This window comes from Lynx canadensis, chromosome B3, assembly GCF_007474595.2.
Source record: "Lynx canadensis isolate LIC74 chromosome B3, mLynCan4.pri.v2, whole genome shotgun sequence".
NCBI lineage: Eukaryota > Metazoa > Chordata > Mammalia > Carnivora > Felidae > Lynx > Lynx canadensis.
In genome coordinates this window covers 70,785,470-70,812,002 of record NC_044308.2, presented here as the reverse complement: position 1 = coordinate 70,812,002, position 26,533 = coordinate 70,785,470, and the positions used below count along the sequence as shown (strand labels likewise).

The 26,533-nt window shown below is 35.7% G+C and overlaps 2 protein-coding genes across 2 annotated transcripts; both read left to right on the top strand.

The window, feature by feature from the left end:
* Positions 1-7,802: 7,802 nt before the first annotated feature.
* LOC115517186 (olfactory receptor 4M1) lies at positions 7,803-8,744 on the top strand. The gene has a single exon (XM_030320307.1). It carries the CDS (start codon positions 7,803-7,805, stop codon positions 8,742-8,744), a length of 942 nt encoding a protein of 313 aa, XP_030176167.1.
* Positions 8,745-24,667: 15,923 nt separating this feature from the next.
* On the top strand, positions 24,668-25,594 carry LOC115517185 (olfactory receptor 4N4). Its single transcript, XM_030320306.1, has one exon. The coding sequence runs from the start codon at positions 24,668-24,670 to the stop codon at positions 25,592-25,594; it is 927 nt and encodes a 308-aa protein (XP_030176166.1).
* The last annotated feature ends 939 nt before the right edge of the window (positions 25,595-26,533 follow it).

Sequence of the window (26,533 nt, the reverse complement as noted above, 5' to 3'; positions counted from 1 at the left end):
GGTTGTAAGTGGGATAATTTTTAAACTTCTCTTTCTGGTATTTGTTATTAGTGTACATAAATGAAACCAATTTCTTCATATTAACTTTGTATCCTGCAACTTTACTAAAGGTAACTCAGTCATCCTTACTTTACAAGCAGAGAGTTTAATATAAAGATAATTTTAGGAGGAAAAATATCTGAAAGATAAGAGATGGAGATCAAGCTGATAGGATAAAATTGAGATAGAACCTAAAATTCATTCTTTCTTTCTTTCTTTCTTTCTTTCTTTCTTTCTTTCTTTCTTTCTTTCTTTCTTTCTTTTTTTTTTTTTTTTTTCTTTTTTTTTTTTTTTTTTTTTTTTTTCTTTCTCTCTCTTTCTCTTTCTTTCTTTCTTTCTTTCTTTCTTTCATAATCATCATCTATCTATCATCTATCTATATATCTGTCCATCCATCCATCTATCTATCATCTACCTTACCTACCTAAAGTTTTCAGAGAACATTTCTAGGTGAGAGGTATAGGCAAGTGTTTGTGTATTCATAGGTGGACAATCATTTATAGGTTGATTTAGGGAAATAGGGACAGTTCCTCTCTTGCTCATCATTATATGCCTGGTGCCTACTACCATGTCTGACATATAGTAGCTAAGCACATGAAGAAGACATTGAATAAAAGTTAGAGATTTTAAGGAGTTATTACTTAAGATCTTTATTGCAAACATCACTAAACTGTTCAAGTAATTCAGGCAGTATTAGATTTTGATAGATCTCCATTTTCCTAAGGATCCAACATCTCTAAGTGAATTGGAACTACGCATCATAATTTAGAGAGCATATCCCACATTAATTTTATAGTTATAACTTAGGGAAGTGAGCCATTTTCCTTACTTGTTCTGGAAAATTCAGATATTGTGATTCTATGTTCCTTGGATGAAGAACACATCAACTTTTAAATTATTCCCTCAGTGTTTTGATTCCTAACTGGCTGGCCCTGGCCTCCAGAGAATTGATTTTCTTAGTCAAAATCCATGATGCTAGTTAGCTCATTGTTACATCAGGGAAGGAACTGATATATACCAAAATATAGAAACAAAGCTTTCTGTTGTGGATGGGGGAAGAGGCACCTCTACCCCCTCTATAGTCCTTGACTACACCAAGACTGTCACTAGCAACTGGTAGGTGGAATAATGGTGTTAGAATATTTACATAAACCACTCTATTTTTTGAAACTATGAGGTAGATATAATAATAAGAATGATTATATAAAATACTCAAAGAATAGTGGTAAGAAGCAGAAGCTTATAGTAAGGAAAGGTGTTAGGGAAACATGGTGATAATATAGAGCCGGCCTTAACCATGGTGGACAAACTATTTCTTCTTTTGTTTCATGTCCACAGGTATTTTTAAACCCAACTCTGAACTGGACATTTAGAAGATGACTTCATCATCTCATACTTGCAGGATGAGACATTCTTAAACAGTTTTAATCAGAGAAGGTTTTTCTGTCTTATGGGTCTTCAGTAAGTACCAAACCATTAAAAGGACCTTCCAAAATTTTGAATCCTGTCACTCCTGAAATGAAGTTAGGAAAAACCTCACTTATGATAGTTCTTCAGGATGATTTCTGTGAATATGGGGGAGATAGGGCCTGACATGTTTCATTTTGAAGGGACTGGAGTTGGTAGTCATGACAACTCTGTAAGTGAAAATAGAAAAAAACCCTTAAAAGCAGGCTTTCATTTGAAATTAATATGGGTAGAATAGGTATCTTAAAAAAGAGGATTCCGGGAAATAAAATCAAGAATCATGAATCAGAGTCAGAAAACACCAAATGGATTAATAAAACATTTAGATTTAGAAATATTTGACATTTTTTCCTATAAAGTCATCAACTAGTTTATTCACTTATAAATTCATTCATTCATTCATCCATTCATTCATTCAATAAACACATCTTAGTGACTGTAGTGGGGCAGAAGCTATCTTAGGCACTAGATAGATATATAAATGAGACATGCTTCATGTCCTCAAGGGGCTTAGAGTTTCAGTTGCATTTTGGCCAAAATATAAACTGATGTGAATAGATGTGAATAGAGCATTAATATGCAAGCCCAAATTTCTCTGGTGTTTGTTAGAAATCATTCATACAGATTTCAGTCATTATGGAAAAAGGCCTCTGAGACTAGTCAGAGGACTTAATAGTGATTTATCAACAGTCACATAGGATTAGAGTCTAGGGAAAACAGGAGAAGATAGTAGTGTTTAGAAGTCAGATGTTCTTGACCTCTTCTCTAAGCTATTTCTCAAATTTAGTCTTCTGGATCCAAGGAGAGTACTTGGGGATAGAGAAATACAAATAGACATTAAAGGGCAATATTTTAGAAATTATATATAAGAAGAATAGTTTCTCTATTGAGCTTGATTCTTTGGAAAGGGAATATAAACATCATCATTATCATAATAATGACATTAATAATAGTAATTTAAGTAAGTATGAACTATATTTTTCTGAGCTTTACATGCATTAGCTCATTAATCCCTACAATAAAAACTATGAAGTTGGTACTATTACTAACTCCATTGCACTTATGGACACATTAAGGAAGAGAAGTGAGTGAGTTGTTCAAGATCACATAGTTAGTAACTGGTCAGCTGCAATTAGAACCAAGGCACTTACACTACATATCTGTCTATTTTAAGAGAAATGCTCAAGCAGCAAATGATCCTCTCATACTGAAATAAGCCCTTCTCAGATCCTAATGCTTTCTTCTTGCCTAGTTTATTGTGGGCAACAAAATATCTAGGAAATCTAGATAATTACTACATTGTAGTATTCTCTGCTGTTGGTTTATTTGTGAGACTCAAGATGCCTGGTCTCCACATACCCCTGTATGTGGTGAAGATGCTTTTACCTCCTCCCTATCTTACATAATAAGATAGGTAAGCTCGATGTCTTAGGAATAGGGAAAATGAATTTAAGTTATGTATTTTATGTGCTGTGTATATCTACAATGGTGATTAAATCACTATCCCTCCACATCGTCACCCACATTGTTCTTAATTTTATCTTCATAGAATCAGAGAATTATGCAGTAGGTTATTCATTAAAATTCTAGTTGAAATCCCTCATGTTGCTATGAAGAAGCTGCTGTAGAGGGAAGTTGAATGACCTTTTTAAGGTCACACAGATTTTGGTGGCTAAGCTGTCATGGGAATCCAAGTTTCTTAATTCTTGTTCAGAGCTCTTTATAGATGCCCTTTAAATTGGAGTATGCATCATATAAATATCCTACACTGTGTAAAATTCACCTCTTTATAAATATTTTGGAGAAATTAAAGGAATATGTAATACATATGTCTGTATGTGTATGTAATATATGAGTTATAAAGACAAAACAAAAGATTTCAAATAATGACTTTGTTTTTGTGATTCCTTATCCTACTATTCTAAAAATATCTTTTTTTCTTAATGATTTGCTTTAACATGGATCTTACTGAGGTAGAGTACTCTTTAAAATTAAAGTCCACATGTCTCTATTTTCTAAAAATCTAGTACCTTCCTGCCGTGCTTGCCTATAGCCTCCCTTTCTCACTTGACCTTAGTCCCCATTTTTCAAGGTCCCCTAGCTTAGTAAGGCTAAAGCTCTCCTACATAGTCTTCACCATTGTCCCATGATCAGTGGGTTTGGAAGGCTGAAGTACTTTTGGGGAAGTACATTCAATAAATTGAAAGTACTGGGGAAGAATTTTCAATAAATCATCACTTGAACCTATTTATGAACATTTGTATTTATTTTATAAAACTATTTTACTTTTTCATTTAAATGAATACTCACTGGTAGCAACGTGACCCATAAAGATGGACTGTTTTCATCGTCAGAAGAAATGCCTGACTAATAACTTCCTCTTTCTTTTACAGCCTTTTTCCCCCTTCATCAATACAACATTTCCTTTTCTTCCATTTTCCCAGCCTCTCAGTTTCAGCTTACTCCTTCTACATGATGTTATTGAAGCAGAGTCTGAAAGCAGTTCTTATGGTTGTGAGTTTTTGGTTTTTGGGAGGAGCTAGGATGAGTGACTTTTACTCTGGAAGACACTGGCTTCTTCATTCACATCTTCATCTAAGGAAAGAGAATTGACAGTGGTCATAGATGATAGTTAATGTTTTAAAAATGCCTCTTGTATGAAGGTAACTGCATATCTCTTGAGTCATTTCATCTTTTACTATTTCAGGATCTATGTGATAGCATCCCTAATTCCTCAAGATATCTATTGGCAAGATATCTATTCTTCATGTGATTACTGAGAGCTTGGCTAGATACATGGATGCACACTGCATTGTTGGTAAGAAGTTCTGCACAGATTCTTAATTTTCCCCAAAGCATTTTTTCCCTTGAGGAGAGTTCACAGTTCATTCACCTGTAGGGAGAGTGTCTGTACTTCTAGGTATCTCCCATAGTCATCCTCTAGATACTATATCCCTACAGATTAAGCACAGAATGGGAATTCGCTAGATGTTGTTAAAAGAGGAGCAGGCTTTTTTGGAATCCACATATAAGTAAGCTCATGCAGTATTTCTTTGTCTGGCTTATTTCACTTAGCATAACATCCTCCAAGTTCATTCATGTTGTTGTAAATGTTAGATCTCTTTTTTTTTTTAAGACAGAATTATATATATTATTATATCATAATTTTTTTAGCCATGTGAGAGGAGAATGGTTGTTACCAGGGACAGAGAGGTGGGGGAAAATAGAGAGATGTTGCTCAAAAACAAATTTGCAGTTATGCAGAATGAATGAATAAGTCTAGAGATCTCATGTACAGAATGATGACTATCATTAATAATTCTGTACTGAATGCTGAAAATTTGCTGAGAGAGTAATTTTTAGGTGTTCTTGTCACTGAAAAAAAGGTAACTGTGTGAAGAGATTATATTAATTAACTTGATAATAGGACTCATTTCACTATGAATATGTACATCAGATTGCCATGTTGTACACCTTAAATATATACAATTTTTATTAAAAGAGAACAAAAAGAAGAGAGGGCTTGTATCAAGAAACTTAGGAGGCATAGGTGTAGGCAGGATGAATTAAAATCCACTTGACCAAGCAACATAGCTGCTCTAAGAGTAAGCAGTGGCTTGGAATAGTTATTTCCTAAATGGCAGCCTAGGAAGGAAATGCCCTACCTCAGTTTCCATAGGTGGCTTAGCTCCCTGCAGAATTTCCACAGACATGATTCCTTGCTCCCGGCTCTATTGGCACAATCCCAAGCTTTTCTTAGGGGGTGGACAGGGCATCCCTAAATAGTTATGGCAGATTCACTCAAATTTTATTAAAAACCTCAATGTGCTGGATGAACCTCATTTTTGACACAGAAGATTTAAAGATACATTTTTTAATAGTTTGCCATTATGGTGCTCAAATTCTGACTGACTTTGGTAGTGGGACAATGACAATATACAATTCAACATTAAATCCTGCCAGTTGGATCTCCTAAGTATTTTCTAAAGAAAACACTTTGTTTCTCTTAATAGCTGTTGCTGTATCTGTAGTTTAACCCACACCTAATCCTACTTCAATTTATTTGCAAAGAGGCAAGGGTGATATTTCTAAATCACAAATCTTGTTAAGTTATTCTTTAGATTTTATTCTAAAATATATTGGAAGCTATTAAAATATAATTTTCTTCTTATAAGACACAATACTTGGTCCTTTGGCTATCTCCATTCTGTTTTTGTGCTTCAGTAAGTTGCAGATCTTCTATAGCTCCTAGAAACCCTTCCCTATCACAAGGCCTTTGCATTTGCTCTTCCCTATTCCTAGAATGCTTTTTCTCTTGCTTTCAATTAGTTGAAATGTCACTAGTTCAAAGATGCTCTTTTAAAAAAGCCATCACCATCACCACCATGTGCCACTACCATTTATTTTCTATCATAATCCCCTTTTTACTTCACTCTTGTCTCTTATCAATAGTGGTAATTATTTGTTTTGATTATTTATCATTCATTTATTTACTTATTGCTTGTTTACTAATTAGTTTTCTGTCAATCTTCTAAAATGGAAGTTTAAGTGAGTCAGAAACCAAGTCTTCTTGTTCATTGTTGTATTCTCAGCAGTTAAGACATAGTAGATATCCTCTAAATAGTTGTTGAATAAACAAATGGGTTATTTATAGAAGTGACACAGAAGCTATATGTTTTGGGATAGAGCTTTCAATATCATGTGTAATGTTTTATGGAGGCTATCAGGCACCCTCTCTAGGTAAATATAGTAAAACCATTGCTTTCTGGATTCCTAGGACATATGTCAATCTGGATAACCATGCTTTTAAGAAAGTTGAGGATTGAAAATTGGCAGCATTATCTTTTTTTTGATTAAAAATTTTCCAAACTGAATTTTAAATTTCACTGTCTTACTAAACGTGATTAATTAACTCACTAAGGCTCACCTTGGGCTATTCATGAGTGGGTATATTTATCCTTTTGCTAAAAAGTCCCACAATGCTGAACTTTCTCAGTGTTTTTGTTTTCTTCCTTTTGTGTCAGATTGCTGGCAAATACTGGTATTTTCTCAGTGTGTTGACTTATAGTGAACCATCCTTCTTTAGCATTATTTTCTTGCTTTTATAGCATATTAGTTCTGAAAGTCATATGTCTATGGTCATTAAAATTATGCACAAATTGAGTGGGTAGCTTCGAAGGAAGAAACACTGGATTACTTCAGTCAATAGTATACATAATCTTTATTGCCTGGATGCTGTTTCATCCACTTGGTTTTATAGAATCTTAACTTTGTTTTTCTATGCTTACCTCCTGAGGAGAGGCAATATTATAAAACAGCACATCAGTAGAGCAGAAGCAACTCTTTCATATTGGTTGTTGGCTATAAGAAATACTTACTTTGATGGGCAGTGTTTATATTACCTAAAAGAGGAAGCATATTTGGTAAAGTGAATGATTATATTTTTTTTATTCAATGGGTTTTGTTTTATCTAATAGTAGTAGGTTCAAGACTAGGCCTTGAGCAAAATTTTAACAATAATCTTATTCCCACTGTCATCTTGAAATGGCAGAATGGGTCAGCTTGGGTAGTAAGCAAACCCATTTCTTAGATCTCTATATCTTTTTCCTACCTTCCTGGGGCAGTGGATAAAATGCACGGTCAGTGCAGTAATGAGATCTGATTGCAGCCCAAAGAATTATCATCTATGGCCCTGCATTGTTGTATATTGTGGCTACTTACCTATTACCAAGGATTAAGCTGTATAGGCTTTGGTTAAAGAAGAAATGTCCATTCATTACACATGAAGCCCTAGGATCTTTTTGAAAGATTAAAAAGAAAATACTGCCAGATCAGTGTACCTGATATTAGACAAGCAAGTTTCCAAGTTGGCTATATTTCTCAACAACAACAAAAAATCTAGAAATAACAGCTGTTTTTCTTATTACCAGTCTACAATTTGGCTTATCTTATAAGTAGCTGCATATATTTCTTACTAAGGTAGATGCATGGGGAAAGAATTAGTGCACTGCCGAGTTTCACAAAAAATAGAAATTAATAACATTAATAGATTGGGATTTTGCTTTCTGATATGTGACACACTTCATATGATTTCAGTGTTTCTAATTTTCAGGTCATCACTTTCCCCCTATTTTGGCTTATCAGACATCAAATGGGACAATCAGATGTATCCTAATACAGTCTCTTAATGACAGAGGCCAATCTGATGATTTCAAAAGCAGTAAAATAATGCTATTTGGAGTAATTGCAATTTCTTTATTTTTTTAATAGCCATATTATTTTTAAAAAGTGAAGAAATGGAACCTGCAAATTACACCAGAGTGACAGAGTTTGTTCTCACTGGCCTATCCCAGACTCGAGAGGTACAACTAGTCCTATTTGTTATATTTCTATCCTTCTATTTGTTCATCCTTCCAGGAAATATTCTTATTATTTGCACAATCAGGCTTGACCCTCATTTGACCTCACCCATGTATTTCCTGTTGGCTAATCTGGCCTTCCTTGACATTTGGTACTCCTCCATCACAGCCCCTAAAATGCTCATAGACTTCTTTGTGGAAAGGAAGAGAATTTCCTTTGGTGGGTGCATTGCACAGCTCTTTTTCTTGCACTTTGTTGGAGCTTCAGAGATGTTCCTGCTCACAGTAATGGCGTTTGACCGCTATGCTGCTATCTGCCGTCCTCTCCACTATGCTACTATCATGAATCGACGTCTCTGCAGTATCCTGGTGGTTCTCTCCTGGTTGGGGGGCTTTATTCATTCTATAATACAAGTGGCTCTCATTGTTCGACTTCCGTTCTGTGGGCCCAATGAGTTAGACAGTTACTTCTGTGACATCACGCAGGTTATCCGGATTGCCTGTGCCAATACCTTCCCGGAGGAATTAGTGATGGTTTTTAGCAGTGGTCTGATCTCTGTGGTATGTTTCATTGCTCTCTTAATGTCCTACGCCTTCCTCCTGGCCATGCTTAAGAAACATTCAGGCTCAGATGAGAGTACCAGCCGGGCCATGTCCACCTGCTATTCCCACATCACCATTGTGGTATTTATGTTTGGGCCATCCATCTACATTTATGCTCGCCCATTTGACTCTTTTTCCCTAGATAAAGTGGTGTCAGTGTTCCATACTGTGATATTCCCTTTACTTAATCCCATTATCTATACCTTGCGAAATAAGGAAGTAAAGACAGCCATGAGGAAGTTGGTCAACAGATATATTTTATGTAAAGAGAAGTGAAAGTGGCATATTCTAGAATCTTTCTGAAGGTCATCGTCCTAAAGTAGGAAGCATTTGCAGTGGTAATAATACTGCTTTTCATCTGAGTTCTTAAATTCCTACCAGATTTTTTCCCTCAATTCACTGAAAAAACAAAGAAAATAAGATAAAAATAAGTTTACTCACACCCTCCATGAAACTTACAGCAGATCACCATTAGAAATTAAGATATAATGATGGTGTAGGGGCACCTGGGTGGCTCAGTTGGTTAAGCATCTGATTTCGGCTCAGGTCATGATCTCGCAATGAGTTTGAACCCGACGTCAGGTACTGTGCTGACAGCTCAGAGCCTGGAACCTGCTCCAGGTTCTGTGTCTCCCACTCTCTCTGCCTCTTCCCTGCTCATGCTCTGTCTCTCTCTCTCTCAAAAGGAAATAAAGATTAAAACAAAATTTAAAAAAAACATATAGTGATGGTCTGCTAAACACATTTTCACTAATTGTTTATTGAATGAGTATTCTGAAGAGGCTTTGGCTGTGAGGAGAATGTTTGTTGAGAAATAATAAAATAAATAAGACCTGGGAGACATGTTGTCTATGAATATGAAGAAGTAAGTGGCTAGCATATGAATATGAGTAGCTTCAAGTGACCAAATTAAATATTGTTCCCATGGTTCAGTCCTAGCCCAGTGGGATGGTGTTTGGTAACCCACCTTCCTGGGGCTAGAAAAACAGATTATTTTGTACTTTATCTTTTCCTACTCCAAGAATTCATGATGGAAACTGAGGATTCATTTACACAAGCTGTTTTAAGTCATATTTCATGTGGCAACCACTCAACAGTATTGGTGACAGAACTCAAGATTTTGTCACAGCCTACAGCAATTTTTATGAATTCATAGCAGAGTTTGTTACTATGTGAGACTGTGAGACCCCTCTCTTTCCAGCGGAAGTCTCCAGCCAAGTAGTGCTTTTTATAGCCAGTCTCTACTTACATCCTCCAGTGTGAAAGCAGACTTGGAGGAAAGGGATTCTAGGCTGATTAGAATGAACAGACATCTAGCTGTGTGATTTTTAAAAGGTTATTATCTCCTTTGCCATTTTTGTGTGTTTTCTGTATTTCCTAATTTTTCTTGTCATGTTAAATTAGTTTAGTAGGGTGCTGCTTTTGTTAGCCCTATAATTCAGAGTTCTTTCCCATTAACCCATTTTTTTTTCATTAGTACATATGGAAGAGACCTAGATGTATTGGTTTTAATAATCTTTTAGTGATTTATTTATTAGAGATCAATTTACTATTGCTGACACTAAGAACCCAATTATTGACTGTGCTTCAGAATATAAAAGAATATTTGAGTTCATATAAATTTATTTACTTAAATTAACTTTTCAATTTCAAAACTAGGGTTCTCTCCATAAAAGAGCATATTATTTGTTGTGAGCTTTAGTCTTATATTTTCTTTGATAATAGTATATGACTAGCTTTAGGAATGAAAACAGATAAATGAACGATGAAAATGATGAAAACCTCAGGTACACAGGATAGAATAATGGTGCAAAAACTTCATTCTTTGCTGTGTGAAGTTTTCTCTATGATGACCCTCTTTCATGTTCAAAACGACAGGGACTTCTCTTCTAAGAACCCAAATATACTGATGGAATTTATGATTCCTGAATTTTAAGTTGACTTCTCATTGCCTGGACATGAATAAAATAGTAGACTTCTCTAATATTTTACAACAGGGCATGAAGAAACCATCTAACACACAAAAGATATATACATACACAATAAAAAATAATTTATGTATCTAGATTTTATATTTCCTTACTGTTATTTCTCTCTATCTGAACCAGACAGACTTGTATTCATTTGGTCACTTATTCTTCATTTAGGTAGAATGAATGTTTTTGGGGAAAAGACTACTGAATCAATATGCTCTTCAAACACTATTATACTGCTACTACTGAAGGATATTTGCTGAAAATATTGAAGCTAGGAATAAGAAGAAAAGATATCAAACATAGCAGTGTAAAGAAAATATTAACGGTATCTCAATATTAATAAGATGGACTTTACTGTTACGGCTGGTAAAAACATCTCTATTATCCAAACAAAAATAAAGGTGTTCTTTTTTTTAATTAATAGAATAGGTTCATTAAAAATTAAAAATATAAGAACTTGTAAGTAGAAAACCAAACATTACTGGCAGTCTTTTTTTCCCCAGGGATTGGGGTTTTTGTTTAACAAAGTTTGTGAAGTTTCACCCAACCAGCTCAATTGGAAGCAGGCCAGTTCGCCTGCCTGCATTGCTACAAAACACAATAAACTAACATTAAGTGAAGGTGAGGTGGAAAAAAGTCTTCAGACAAGTAAGTGTAAAACTCATTTTTTATACCTAGCAAAACTGGCATTTAATTTAAAAGGCTATGACTACTGTCAGGTTTAAGCATTAAACAAAATTTTGGGAATGTGGTTTTCAAGAAATTCTTGAAGAAACTATCAGAATAAACTTCAATCAGTCATGAAGATCGAGGAGCTAGGACAGAAGTATGGGTACTGAATATTAAATATATTACACTATATCTAAGACTGAAACTAATGTGATTTGCATGATCAAACAGTATGAAATGCCACACGCCTTGTAATGCAGAAATGATAGAGCTGCATTCTATTTCCGTCTGTGGCACGTTAGAGAGCTTTACTGAACCTGTCACTAAAAATGAATACACACGATGGATAAACATTTTTTTGAAATCCTTTGATTAGCTAGCAAAAAAAAAAAAAATGACAGCATAGAATATTGAGAATCTGGAAATCAAATGAAATTGGGAACCCAGAGAAATAAATGGTGAATAAAAATCATCTTTTATTGTGAAAACTTGTGTTCTGTTTTTAAGGCCAGAGTTTGTGTGGTAGGGACAGAGATGGATAGGAGACAAAGCCCTGGGCTCACACAAGGAAATATTCCACAACAAGCTGAGATCTCAAAGGATATATTCTCAGGGTAGTGGTGAAATAAAGTTTTCAAAAAAACCACCACCCAAAATGCTAAAAAGAGAAAAAAGAATTATGAACTATAAGTGAGATCACACATATTTTTTGAGTTTGAGTTTATACTATTGAGTAGTCTGAATCACTGCTAGTTGATAATTTTACTTACAGTTTCTGGTTCCAGAGTTGTAATGCCTCCTGACAGAAGGAAAGACAAATACCATATGGAGTATGCTGCCATTATCCCAAGACTTTTAAAGTATTCTACATATAAGAAATAAGAGTTTACAATCTGACATCATGAGCACACAAGAAAGCAAGGCTCTGTGAGTGAGAGCCAGAAGAACAACAGAAAAGCAGGAAAAAAAACCCACTACAGAATATAAATTGAATATATTTAGTATTCTTTGAGAAATAGAAAAAGGGTTGGAAATGTGAAAAGGGAGGACACTATAAAAACAAATAGGAAAATTATATGAAAAACAAAGAGAACTTAGATTCAGTTAAAAAACTCCATAGATGCATCTGAATGCAAATTAGACACATTCAGAGAAAAAATAGTAATCTAGAATATAGAGTTGAGTAAACTACCAACATTGCAGGGCAGAAGCCAAATGGGATAAAAAGGATGAAAGAAAGGGTAAGAGACATTGAGAACTGAATAAAAGTTCAGTTTCCAGAGAAGAGGGTAGACAAAATGTGGCAGAGGCAATTTTGAAGAGACAGTGTGAGACACATCATAAAATCCATAAAGACAACTGAGCAGATGTTGAAAGTATCTGAATAGAAAAGCAGAAATTACCCTCAAGGGAAAGGTAGTTAACAACAGACTGCTTTAACAGCAAAAATGTAAAACGATGAGTTATATTCAATGTTCAGAGACAAAATAATCATCAACTCTGTGAGAATAAAATAAAAACATCCGTAGGAAGAAAAAAAAAAATTAAGAGGAATTTTGTAGGATATGCTTGAAGTAAGGAAATGATCCCAGGTGGGAGATTTGAGATGACAGAAAAAGAATGGCAAGTATGTGGTAAATCTAAACAAACTTCTGTAACTACCAACAGCAACAAACAAACTTCTGAAGTTTAGAAAAAGTAAGAACTAAAGTTTATGGAAATAACATTTACATAAGAGTTGTGTGATTGGAGTTAAATGTAGCAGTCTTTGTATTTTTCAGGAAGATGGTGAGGATACTGGTTTACTTTAACTCTGGGTGACTATCAGACTTAATAGGTTATGCCACAGAAAGAAAGATCATTGGTTTTACACATCAGAAGTTTACTTCTCACTTACATAAGGCCTGTTGCAGGTTTGGGTGACACTCCAGAACACTGAAAAAACAAGGTTAAAATGAAAAATAACAAATAAATTAGAAAGAATATAAAGTTAAATTAGTTAAAATTCATGTATTATCCTAGAATTGTGCTATGCAATACATGGGCTACATATGACTTTAAAAATTTTAACTAACAAAATTTAAAATTTCATTTCCTCAGCTTATAGCCACATTTCAAGTGCTCAATAGTCACATATGGCTGATGGCCACATCACTTTTCCAGGATTTGTCTTTATATCATATAATAAAATAATTTCTGGAATTTTTAATAATATCAATAGATCCATATTATCAGCAAAGATAAAACTAGTATAAACCTTTCTTTCCTCTTCTTCAACCCAGATTGTAGTGATGAAAAGTTTTATCATTCTTAATTTTACCGTTCTGTTGCTTATACTTCAGTTATTTAATTACAGCTTTAATAATAGACTTTGACTTCTAGAGATGACATATGAAGCAATTACTATAAACTCTCTTATTTTTAATCTCCTAAATAGGATTTTGTTATAGGACTTCTTTTTTTTTCTGATTTATGGAGTCTTATTATCAAAGGATATGATGAGCATAGAAATTATAATAATATAAACCCAGGCACACCCTATCACCCTTTATAAGTAAAGGTATTAGCATTATCTTTGTGGTGTGCTATATGCCCTTTAGTCCCATTTTTTTCCCCTCTCTGGTCAGAAGGATACTGCTATCCTGTTTTATCTGTTTGCTGAAGACTCCTCACTGTTCTCTTGGTTGGAAGAAATTTGTCCTTAATATTACACAGGGGAAGTGCATGAATATAAATTTCTGGGTTAATGCATGTTTAAAACTGTCTTGAGACTTTAAAGATAGCTTAGATTATATAAAATCCTTGTATACTTTAAGTTTTTGAAAATATTGCTTCACTTAAAAAAACAACAATTTTCTGGGGCACCTGTGTGGCTCAGTTGGTTGAGCGTCCAACTTCGGTTCAGGTCATGATCTCCCGGTTCATGAGTTCAAGCCCCATTTCAGGTTCTGTGCACTCAGCTCAGAGCCTGGAGCCTGCTTCGGATTCTGTGTCTCCCTTGCTCTCTGCCTCTCCCCTGCTCATGCTCTGTCTCTCTCTCTTTCAAAAATAAATAGACATTAAAAAAATTAAAATAAAACAAAACAACTTTCTATGTTGCTATTGAAAGAAGTCTGATGTTAACCTGCAGAGGAAAAACTTTTGTAGGTTTTAATTAATTAATTAATTAATGAGAGGTGAGGGTTGGGGGAGGGGCAGAGGGAGAAGGAGAGAGAGAATCTTAAGCAGGCTCCATGCCCAGCACTGAGCCCCACTTGGGGCTCCATTTCACAACTGTGAGATCATGACCTGAGCCAAAATCAAGAGTCCAACACTTAACCTGAGTGGCTCTGTTGGTTAAGCATCCATCTCTTGTTCTACCTCCTAGCCTAACCTATCACCATCTCTTGTCTACAGTACTTCAAATGCTCCCTAACTGGTCTCCTTGCTTCTACTCTTGGCTTCTAAAACCCATTCTTTACCAGTATCAGAATAATCTTTAAAAAATGTAAATCAGATATCATCTGTTTATAACATCTCAAATGAAATGATGACCAATTGGCATTTGATCCATATCTGGCCCTTCCTCTCTATCTTGACTAACACTTTTTAAAAATTCCATTTGGCCACTACTCTCTTGCCATAGTGGCCTTTCTCTTTCTTTCTCTTCCTTTCTGCTGCTTAGTGCATCATTCTCTTCCTGCTTCATGGCCTTCTATCAGCTCTTCAGATATCCACATAGTGGGATTATTCCAGACATTCAGATATCTGTTGAAATGCCAGCTGTTCAGCAAGACTCTCCCTGGCTAGCTCACCTAGCACAGCAGCCTCTTCCCCGACTCTTTCCAGCATATCACTTGGTTATATTTCTACCCAACACTCACCACAGTCAGATCTTTCCTTTCTGGTGTGTTTGTTTATTGTCTTCTCCATGCATTTGAATGTCAAATTCCCAGGAACTTTTTTTTTTTTTTGCCTCATTCAGTGCTACATTGCTGACACTATAATGCCAACTAGCTCATGATTTTAGTTTCTAAGATTGTCTAAAATGATAAATTTTTCCCAGCAGAAATAAGAAGTCTCCATTCTGAAAACTAGTTTAGATCATCAGGTTAATTTTAAGTGCCGTGGCAAACATTAGAAGACAAGGTCCCTGTTTATGTATAGTTATGAAAAAAAACCCCACACATTTTAAGTCTTTGGTGGCAACAGACTGTAACATTCTCCAAGATGAGGAGTTTTCTCCCCATATTTCATTGTTCGTTTCTTTTCTTGTTTATTTTTTGAAAGACAACCAATTTATTAGATTTATTCTTAGATACATTGTTGTTACTTTAAGCAATATCTTTTTTTTAAATATGAAATTTATTGTCAAATTGGTTTCCATACAACACCCAGTGCTCATCCCAACAGGTGCCCTCCTCAATCCTCAGATTGTTCTCAGTTCTTAAGAGTCTCTTATGGTTTAGCTCCCTCCCTTTCTTTTTTTTTTTCCTTCCCCTCCCCCCATGGTCTTCTGTTAAGTTTCTCAGGATACACCTAAGAGTGAAAACATGGTATCTGTCTTTCTGTGTATGACTTATTTCACTTAGCGTAACACTCTCCAGTTCCATCCACGTTGCTACAAAAGGCCATGTTTCATTCTTATTGCCACGTAGTACTCCATTGTGTATATAAACCACAATTTCTTTATCCATTCATCAGTTGATGGACATTTAGGCTCCTTCCATAATTTGGCTATTGTTGAAAGGATATGGAGAAATGGGAACCCTCTTGCACTGTTGGTGGGAATGCAAACTGGTGCAGCCACTCTGGAAAACAGTGTGGAAGTTCCTCAAAAAATTAAGCAATATCTTTCTAATATTATACTGTTGATCCTCGAACAACACAGGTTTAAACCATGCAAGTTCACTTCTACATGGACATTTTTTTGACACAGTACAGTACTGTAAGTCTATGTTCTCTTTCTTACGATCTTTTTAATAACATTTTCTTTTCTCTAGCTTACTTTCTTGTCAGAATATAATGCATAATACACATAACATACAAAACATGTATTCATCAACTATTTATGTTTATTGGTAAGGCTTCCAGTCAACAGTTGGCTATTAATAGTTAAAATTTGGGGTAGTTAAAAGTTATACATGGAGAATCAACTGCATGGGAGGTGGTTCCCCTAACCCCCAGGTTATTCCAGGGTCAACTGTATTTTCACATTGTTTATTGCTAGTTATACAAATAAGCTACTGCTTTTTATAAATTGATCTTCTACCCAGTAAACATGCTCAACAGGCTTAATCTAATATTTTAACTGCAGATACTTTTGAGGTTTTTCATGTAGAGAATTGTATTGTCACTGAATAAGGTCAGCTTTGTTTCTTCCTTTCCAATCCATATAGTTGTTTCCTTCATCTTTATATCACTAGGTTACCCCCCACACTGCAATGCTGATGGTCCTGAATTTTCTTGCCCACCATTCTGAGTGTGTCATTGCCTGTAGGATGATATGTATAAACTCTGCTGAACCCTGTGGAGCTACTGGCTGGCACCCACTTCTTAATGGCTTTATCATGAAGCATTACAGCAGCTCTTGCCTGACAGATATTCTGTTCTTTCAGGTCATGGTGCCGCTGCCCAGGGATGTTGACTTAGGGGCTGGGGTGGGCTGAAAGCAGGGCTTCTCCTCCCTGTGCTTTGCCATGTCCCCCACACAAAGCAGTGGTGGCACAGGGGAGGCGAGGATGTCCATGACTTCCAGGGCAGAGGAGGGCGGAGCCCCAGCTCCCCTTGGCCCCCATGCAGGGGCACCTGCAGCCTGTGAAGGAGCTGGTCTCAGGGCACAGTGCAGGTGGCGCCTTGGCCACAGAGGAGAGCCACAAACACCAAGGCTGTTTGTGTCATTTTTTTAAAAAATAACTTTCTTTTACTGTCGAGTTTTTTGTATATAAGGTTTTACAAAATATGCATTTCTGTGTCTGTCTTTTCATGTTCATTTCCTATTTTCCTAATATAGTTTTTGTAATTGTTCTTGTTTTTAATTTCCCCTTCCTGTTTATATTATTATAATATCATGTATCTCTTACTTCCTCTATTCTTTCCATTTGACAGTCTTCCCCCTTCTCTTTGGTGAGCTGGATGTAAATTAGAGTGAAATGTTTTTATTTTCCTCTCCTTTTGTTATTTTATTTTATTACTATTTTCATTAAAGTGCTCTCCTTAATCCCTAACACCTATTTCACCCCTCCTCTACCAGGTTACCCCTGGTAACCATCCGTTTGTTCTCTTTAGTTTACAGTCTGTCTCTCTCTCTCATTTTTTCCCTTTAATTTGTTTTGTTTCTTAAATTCCACATATGAATGAAATGATAGTATTTTTCCTTCTCCGACTTATTTCGCTTAGAATTATACTCTCTAGATCTATCCATGTTGTTGCAAATGGCAATATTTCATTCTTTTTTATGGTTGAATGGTATTCAATGAGCGCACGTGCATATCACATCATCTTCATTCATCAGTTGATGAACACTTGGGCTGCTTCCATAGTCCGGCTATTATAAATAATGATGCAATAAACATAGAGGCGCATTTACCCCTTTTAATTAGCATTTCTGTATTTTTTGGATAAATACCTAGTACTGTGATTACTGGATCATGGGGTAGTTCTGTTTTTAACTTTTTGAGTAAGCTTCATACTGTTTTCCACAGTGTCTGCACCAATTTGCATTCCTTCCAACAGTACAAGAGGGTTCCTGTTTTCCCACATCCTTGCCAATACCAGTTGTTTCTTGTGTTTTTGATTTTAGTCATTCTGGTGGGTATGAGATGATATCTCATTGTGGTTTTGATTTGCATTTCCCTGATGTTTAGAGTTGTTGAACATCTTTTCATGTGTCTATTGGCCATCTGTACATCTCAGGTTCTCCATCCATTATTTAATTTAAAAAAGTTTTTTATGTGAAGTTGTATAAGTTCTTTTTATATTTTGAATATTAGCCCCTTATCAGATATATCATTTGAAAATATCTTCTATTCATCAGGTTGCCTTTTTGTTTTGTTCAGTTTCCTTTACTGCACAAAAGGTTTTTAATTTTGATGAAGTCCCAAATGGTTCATTTTTGCTTTTGTTTCACTTACCTGAGGAGACATATCTAGAAAAATGTTTCTGTAGCACATATCAAAGAAATTACTACTTATGATTTCTTCTAGTAGTTTTGTAGTTTCAGGTATCACATGTAGGTCTTTAATCCATTTTGAGTTTAATTTGTTGTGGTGTAAGAAAGTGGCCCGGTGTCATTCTCTGGCATGTAGCTGTCAAGTTTTCCCAGCACCATTTGTTGAAGACTGTCTTTTTCCCTTTGTGTATTGATTTCTTTGTAGAAGATTAATTGACCACATAATTATAGGTTTTTTTTTTTTTATATTTTATTAAATTCTTTTTTTTCAAATTTTATTTATTTTTGGGACAGAGAGAGACAGAGCATGAACGGGGGAGGGGCAGAGAGAGAGGGAGACACAGAATTGGAAACAGGCTCCAGGCTCTGAGCCATCAGCCCAGAGCCCGACGCGGGGCTCGAACTCACGGACCGCGAGATCGTGACCTGGCTGAAGTCGGACGCTTAACCAACTGCGCCACCCAGGCGCCCCTAATTATAGGTTTATTTCTGGGTTTTCTATTTTATTCCATTGATTTATATGTCTATTTTTATGCCTCTACCGTAGTGTTTTAATTACTACCATTTGGTAGTATAACTGAAATCTGGAATTGTGATATTTCAAGTTTGGTTTTTCTTTTGCAAGATTGCTTTGGCTATTTGAAGTCTTTTGTGGATCCACTCAAATTTTAGGATTGTTTGTTCTAGTTTGAGAAAAATGCTATTGGTATTTTGATAGTGATTGCACTAAATCTGTATATTGCTCTGGGTAGTATGGACATTTTAACAATATTTACTCTTTCAGCCTAGGAGCATAAAAAGTCTTTCCATTTCTTTGGGTCATCTTGACTTTCAGTAGTGTTTTATAATTCTCAGTGTACAGATTTTTCACCTCTTTGGGTAAGTTCATTTCTAGATATTTTCTTGGTTTTGGTGCAATTGTAAATAGGATTGTTTTCCTAATTTCACTCTCTGCCACTTCGTTATTAGTGCATAGGAATGCAACAGGTTTCTGTACATGGATTTTGTATCCTGCAACCTTACTGAATTTATTATCAGTTCTGGTAGGTTTTGATGGAGTCTTCTGGCTTTTATACATAGTATCATGTCATCTGCAAATACTGAAAGTTTTACTTCTTCCTTATCACTTTTGACACCTTTTAATTCTTTCTGTTGTCTGATTGTTGTGGGTAAGACTTCTTTTACTATGTTGAATAAAAGTGGTGAGAGTAGACATCCGTCCTGTTCTTGACCTTAGAAAGAGCTCTCTCAGTTTTTCTCCATTGACTGTGATGTTAGCTATGGGTTTTTTACACATGGCCTTTATTATATTGAGGTAAGTTCTCTTTAGACCTACCTTACAGAGAGTTCTTAACATGAATTGATGTTGTACTATGTCAAATGCTTTTTCTGCATTGAAACAATCATACAGTTTTTATCTTTTCTCTTGTTGATGTGCTCTATCATGTTGATTGTTTTGTGAATATTAAACACCCCTGCATCCCAGGAATAAATCCCACTTGATAGTTGTGCATGATTTTTTAAAATGTATTGTTGGATTCGGTTTGCTAATATTTTGCTGAGGATTTTTGCATCTATATTTATGAGATACTGTTCTGTGGTTTGTTTCTTTGTGGTGTCTTTATCTGGTTTTGGTGTCAGGGTGATACTGGCTTCATAGAATGAAGTTGGAAGTTTTCTTTCCTCTTATATTATTGGAATAGTTTGAGAGGAATAGGTATTAACTCTTCTTTAACTTTTTGGTAGAGATTGTCTGTGAAGCCTTCTTGTCCTGCATTTTTATTTTTTGATTACTGATTAAATTTCATTGCTGGTAATTGGTCTGTTCAAATTTTCTATTTCTTCCTACTTTGGTTTTGGCATGTTATATGTTTTTAAGAATTTATCTGTTTCTTCTAAGTTGTCCAATCTGTTGGCACATAGGTTTTCATAATATTCTGTTATAATCCTTTGTATTTCTTGGTGTTGTTACTTCTCCTCTTCATTAGTGATTTTATTTATTTGGCTAAGACTGCAAACTTTCTCTCTCTCTCTCTCTCTCTCTCTCTCTCTCTCTGTTGATGAGTCCAGCTTATCAATTTTGCTTTATCAATTTTGTTGATCTTTTCAAAGAACAACCTCCTGATTTCATTGATCTGTTCGATTGTTGTTTTAGTTTTTAAATCATTTATTTATGCTCTATTGATTTTTTTTTAATTTTTTTTTCAACGTTTTTTATTTACTTTTGGGACAGAGAGAGACAGAGCATGAACGGGGGAGGGGCAGAGAGAAAGGGAGACACAGAATCGGAAACAGCCTCCAGGCTCCGAGCCATCAGCCCAGAGCCTGACGCGGGGCTCGAACTCACGGACCTCGAGATCGTGACCTGGCTGAAGTCGGACGCTTAACCGACTGCGCCACCCAGGCGCCCCAATTTTTTAATATTTATTTATTTTCAGAGAGAGAGAGAGAGAGAGAGAGAGTGAGAAAGGGGGGAAGGGCAGAGAGAGGGGAAAGAGAGAATCTCAAGCAGGCTCCATGTTGTCAGTGCAGCTCCATCTCACAAACCCTGAGATCAGGACCTGAGCTGAAATCAGGATGCTTAACCAACTGAGCCACCTAGGCGCCCTTCTGCTCTAATTTTTATTATTGCCTTTCTTTTGATGGGTTTGGGTTTTGCTTGTTCTTTTTCTAGCTCCTTTAGGTGTAAGGTTAGTTTGATATTTTTCTTGCTTCTGGAGGTTTTCTTGCTTTCTGACTTCCCTCTTAAAACCACTTTTGTTGCCTGCCAAAGATTTTGGAACATTGTGTTTTCATTTTCCTTGGTTTCCATATAATTTTTTATTTCTTCCCTGATTTTGTGGTTGACCCATTGTTAAGCAGCATGTTATTTAAGCTCCATGTATTTGTGGTCTTCCCAGATTTTCTCTTGTGGTTGATTTCTAGTTTTATAGTGTTTTGGTCAGAAAAGATGTATGGTATGACTTTGATTTTTTTGAATTTGTTCAGACTTGTTTTGTGACCCAATATGGGATCTGTTCTAGAGAATGTTCTGTGTACACTTGAAAAGAATGTGTATTCTGCTGTTTTAGGATGGAATGTTCTGAATATGTCTGCTAAATCCAACTGGTGCAGTGTGCCATTCAAAGCTACTGTTTCCTTGTTGATTTTCTGTTTGGATGATCTGTCCATTGATGTAACTGGGGTGTTAAAGTCCCCTAATATTATCGTATGAGAATGAAATGTCTTTGATTATGCATTATATTAAATTTTTTTCAATGTTTATTTTTGAGAGAGACAGAACGCAACAGGGGAGGGGCAGAAAGACAAAGGGAGACACAGAATCTGAAGCAGGCTCCAGGCTCTGAACTGTCAGCACAGAGCCAAATGCGGGGCTTGAACCCATGAACCATGAGATCATGACTTGAGTTGAAGTCAGACATTCAATTGACTGAAACACCCGGGTGCCCCTATGCATTGTATTTTTTAGAGAAACATTTTATGTTTAGCATTTTGATTTTTCAGTAGTTTGAAAAATCTTTCTCTTTAAAACAAAATCAAATCTAAAATTTAAATTTTGTTACCTTCTACTACATGATTCTTATTATTTAGTTTAATAATAATAAACTAATAATATATATTTGAAAAGAAAATAGTTCCTCATTATTGCTTCAGCAGAGCATAGGAGACAATTATGTCTAAAATGAAAACAACAAATACCAAGGGCATAATACGGTCTGTTTGGAGGACATCCTCTCTTTCCATGGAAAGTCCAAAGGACTCTTTGTAAGCATCATTTATTTTGTCTTTGCCTATTTTTTGTCACCAGAAATATGTTGAATCTAATATATTTACCTAATTGGCCACATTAATTGTTTCTTGATGTAGCTATGATTTCCTAGCAATTATACTATTTTTCTTTTTTTGAATTGCAGTGTAAAATATAAAACAATTTCCTGTGGCTTTCTATTCACTGAGACCTAATAAACATGCTTGACATTCCATTGTCTCTGTCACTGCTGGAATGTTGATTTTTAAATCCCAGCAGTGACACAGTGTCTCTTTAACTGAGTGTATTTGAATATTTGTACCTAACGGCTCTTTAGTCTAAACTTTGATTACATCTTGTTGGCATTCTAATAATTCCCATTGAAAGCATTCTATAGCTTTGTTAGCCTTTAAATTCCCAAAGTACATTCTCCATTTCATCACAAATTGGCTGTGTATTTCAAAATGTAAGAGCCTCCTCTGTGAGAAGAGATACTTAAGAACAAAGGCAGGAATAATCAGTAATTGTTCCTTCCATTAAGAGGTGATTGCTGTTGTGTGAGTGTAGTGTTGGATTGCTAGAGAGGTAAATCTTTTTGTCTTCATATTTACAAAGTATAGAAAGAAGGAATAAATGGAAAGCTATTATAATTCTTCAGGTGGTGCATTTGCTGTCATGGAATGTAATGGTCAGAATTATAGTAGAAATAGACTAATATGTGAAGTCTGAATTCAACAATACAGCAACACCTTTTATCTGTTAGTACAACACCTTTTATCTGTTAAAATAGCTTTAGTTCTTCCTCATACTTAAAATTACTTTATTGGAGATATACAAACTTTTATTAAAGTACTAATTGTCTTGGGAATGTTAATACTGGGTCTTAATTTCACACATCATATATTAACTGAGAGAAGTGAGGGATGTTAGATGGTAATGAATCCCATCTGTTAAAGGGTTAATAGAACAGAAGTCTATGATAGGAAATAAAACACAACATAAGTAGCTCTTAACCTTACAGGAGCTTAAAGATTTCTTCTATGTCTTAAAGACAGAATCACTGTTTGAAAGACTATGAAATAACCACTGTATAATACTGTGCAAGATGCACACTACTTAGAATTAAGTATAGAGGGATTCCTGATTAATTTTTCTAACAGCAGATTTTATGCACAAAAGGAATTATAAATATTGAAGCCAGTGAATGCTAAAGGAAGGAAGGAAGGAAGGAGAGAGAGAAGAAAAAGGAAAGGAAAGGAGAGGAGAGGGGAGGGAAAGGAAGAAAAGAAAAAAGAAAAGAAAAGAAAGATGGAAACAGAAAAGCTGATTTGGATGGCGCCATTTGTAAATTTTTGTACTTCAGTTTTGCTTAGGAAACTATGTGTGTGCATATATGTGCCTTTTGTTGTAAAGTACCTGTTTCATAATTCCCAACTTAGACTATACATGGAAATACCAGTTACTAATTAATCTATTTAGGTTTAGAGATACAAAACGCAGGTATTTTGATGTTTTGAATAGATGTCCCATTGTAAAAATCTCCTTTGGTTTCTTGACTTGGGACTTTATTGCTTTTCTTTTTTTCTTTCTCTCTTTCATTCTCTCCCCTCTTACATATACTTAGTGGACCCTTCTTGCCCTCTTCTCTACACTCTATTCCACAACACTTTAAAAACAAGTCTGCCATGTAACTGAAAGCATGTGAAATATTGTTTTAAATCACCAGTAGTTTGTTCTTGTTCAAATATCTTCAAGCTTTTAAAATTTTTCATTTCAATAAAAAACCATTTTGAACATGTGCAAGCGACATCTATATTTTATTTGTATATTTTATATTCAATTATATCATGATTCTATATAAACTATAACACTTTTAAAAGTAGAACATCAAAGAATGTGATATAATAATATATATATAGAAATTCTACCATTATTGTTTTCATGCCAATAAATTATAATGTGTGTTGGGTGACCACATTCCCAATTTAGATGCCACTATTACAAATAAGCCTCAGATCTTAATTTCTCCAGAATGACCAGGCTTTTTAAAATTTTAGACCAGGTTGATGGGTTGATATTCTATGAAGAAGGACATATTTCAAGTAAACAGTTTTTTCTTAGCTTTTTAAGTCAGCATTCCTAAGGTATAATTTACATAAAGTAAATGTACCAATTTCTGTATAGTTTAGTACTTTTTTGCAAAAGAACAGACACTGGTAACCATTACAGTCAAGATATGGAACATTTCTGTCACCTTAAAAAACTGTCATTCCTGTTTGCTGTCAATCCCTACCTTAACCTTCATTCAAATAAAAACTTGAAGAACTTGATAACTGGGGTTAAGTTTTTTCTCAGTCAGAAACATTTTCTTATGTCTCATGCAAATCATAAACTAGTCCAGGGCAGGGGCATTGCAGAGTCCCACGTGAGAGAATAGTTAATAGCAGCACAGGACTGAAGAAGCAGAGAGTGTGGCTTTAAGATCAGGGTGTTGGCAGATATGAAATGTAGAAGAATAAAGGGTAGAAAAGATTTCTTAGGTTGTGGGACAGTGATGGTGTGACAGATGTGGCATAACTTTTAGTTTGAAAAGAACTATGATCTAGGTGCAAGAGATGAAAATAAACTATTCCTTGATGTTCTATAGGCAGAAAAGATGGAGCTAGAAAACGGCACGATGGTGAAAGAATTCATCCTTCTTGGTCTGACCCAGTCCCAGAATATTCAGCTCCTGGTCTTTGTGCTGATCTTAATTTTCTATCTCATCATCCTTCCTGGAAATTTCCTCATCATTTTCACCATAAGATCAGACCCTGGTCTCACAGCCCCCCTCTACTTCTTTCTGGGCAACTTGGCTTTCCTGGATGCATCCTACTCCTTCATTGTGGCTCCCAGGATGCTGGTGGACTTCCTCTCTGAGAAGAAGGTAATCTCCTACAGGGGTTGCATCACTCAGCTCTTTTTCTTGCACTTCCTTGGAGGAGGGGAAGGGTTACTCCTTGTTGTGATGGCCTTTGACCGCTATATCGCCATCTGTCGGCCTTTGCACTATTCCACAGTCATGAACCCTAGAGCCTGCTATGCCTTGCTGTTGGCCCTGTGGCTTGGAGGCTTTGTCCACTCCATTATCCAGGTGGCCCTCATCCTCCACTTGCCCTTCTGTGGCCCAAACCAACTGGATAACTTCTTCTGTGATGTGCCACAGGTCATCAAGCTGGCCTGCACAGACACCCTCGTGGTGGAGCTTCTAATGGTCTTCAACAGTGGCCTGCTCACCCTCCTGTGCTTCCTGGGGCTTTTGTCTTCCTATGCAGTCATCCTTTGCCATGTACATGGGTCTGCTTCTGAAGGGAAGAGCAAAGCACTGTCCACATGCACCACTCATATCATTATTATACTTCTCATGTTTGGACCTGCCATCTTCATCTATACTCGCCCCTTCAGGGCCTTACCAGTGGACAAGGTAGTTTCCTTCTTCCACACAGTGATCTTTCCATTGATGAATCCTGTGATTTATACCCTTCGCAACCAGGAAGTGAAATCCTCCATGAGGAGGTTACTGAGTCGGCATGTTGTCTGCTGAATAGATTTTATAAAAAGAAGTCAAGAAGAGGGAATTCTTGCTATAAATCATACATTCATTAACAAATACTATTTCACTGAGTACCTCCCATTTGTCAGGTACTATTGTGGGCAATGAGGGAGAGTTATGCATAATTAGGGAATAAGCTTGGTATGCCTAAAGAATATAAAACAAACACCTGAATGGTTGGAACATGATGAATACTTATGAGAGATTTAAGGGTTAAATTTTATGTGACTGTAAGGGTCAAATCACTAAGGTCTGTTAGGCTGAGATAAGGAATTTTATTTTATTCTAAATACTGTAAAAAATACATGTTAACATTTTAAGCAAGAAAGTCACTCATCCACAGTTGTTTCTTCTGTGGTTTAGAGCAACATCAGGATTCTGGGCAGAGATCAATAAGTTGCAAAACTCCATTAAGAGCTAAATGCTATTCTGCAGACTTGTTTTGAAAAAATCTCTCTCTCCCCCTGCCCTCTTTCTCTATATATGATTCTCTCTAATATATATTTATTATATATATATATTTACCTTACCCCCCCCCATTTGCTTAATGGGTATGAAAGGAAGGTAATTGGTTTCATAGGAAAATGTCATGAAATTATTTCATCTGACTTTTTCAGAGCTTCGTGATTATTACTAATGGGTTTTTACAAATCCTCCCTTTATGTTAAACCTTGCCCTCAATTGATTTTACTCATTATGATAATGATAATTATTTGCTACTATAGATCTGTTGGAGATTACATAAATTATTATTTTAAATGCAATGGGTTTAATGTGGGAAATTAGGTACTTGCAAAATCTTTGAAGGGATAGAATACTATTTTCTATGCTGGGAATCCAGACATGATTGCCAGAAAAACAGTAAAAAACTAACCTGCCAAGTGATCTATCCCTACAATAATCAGGAGATGGGGAACCAAGAAGCTATTT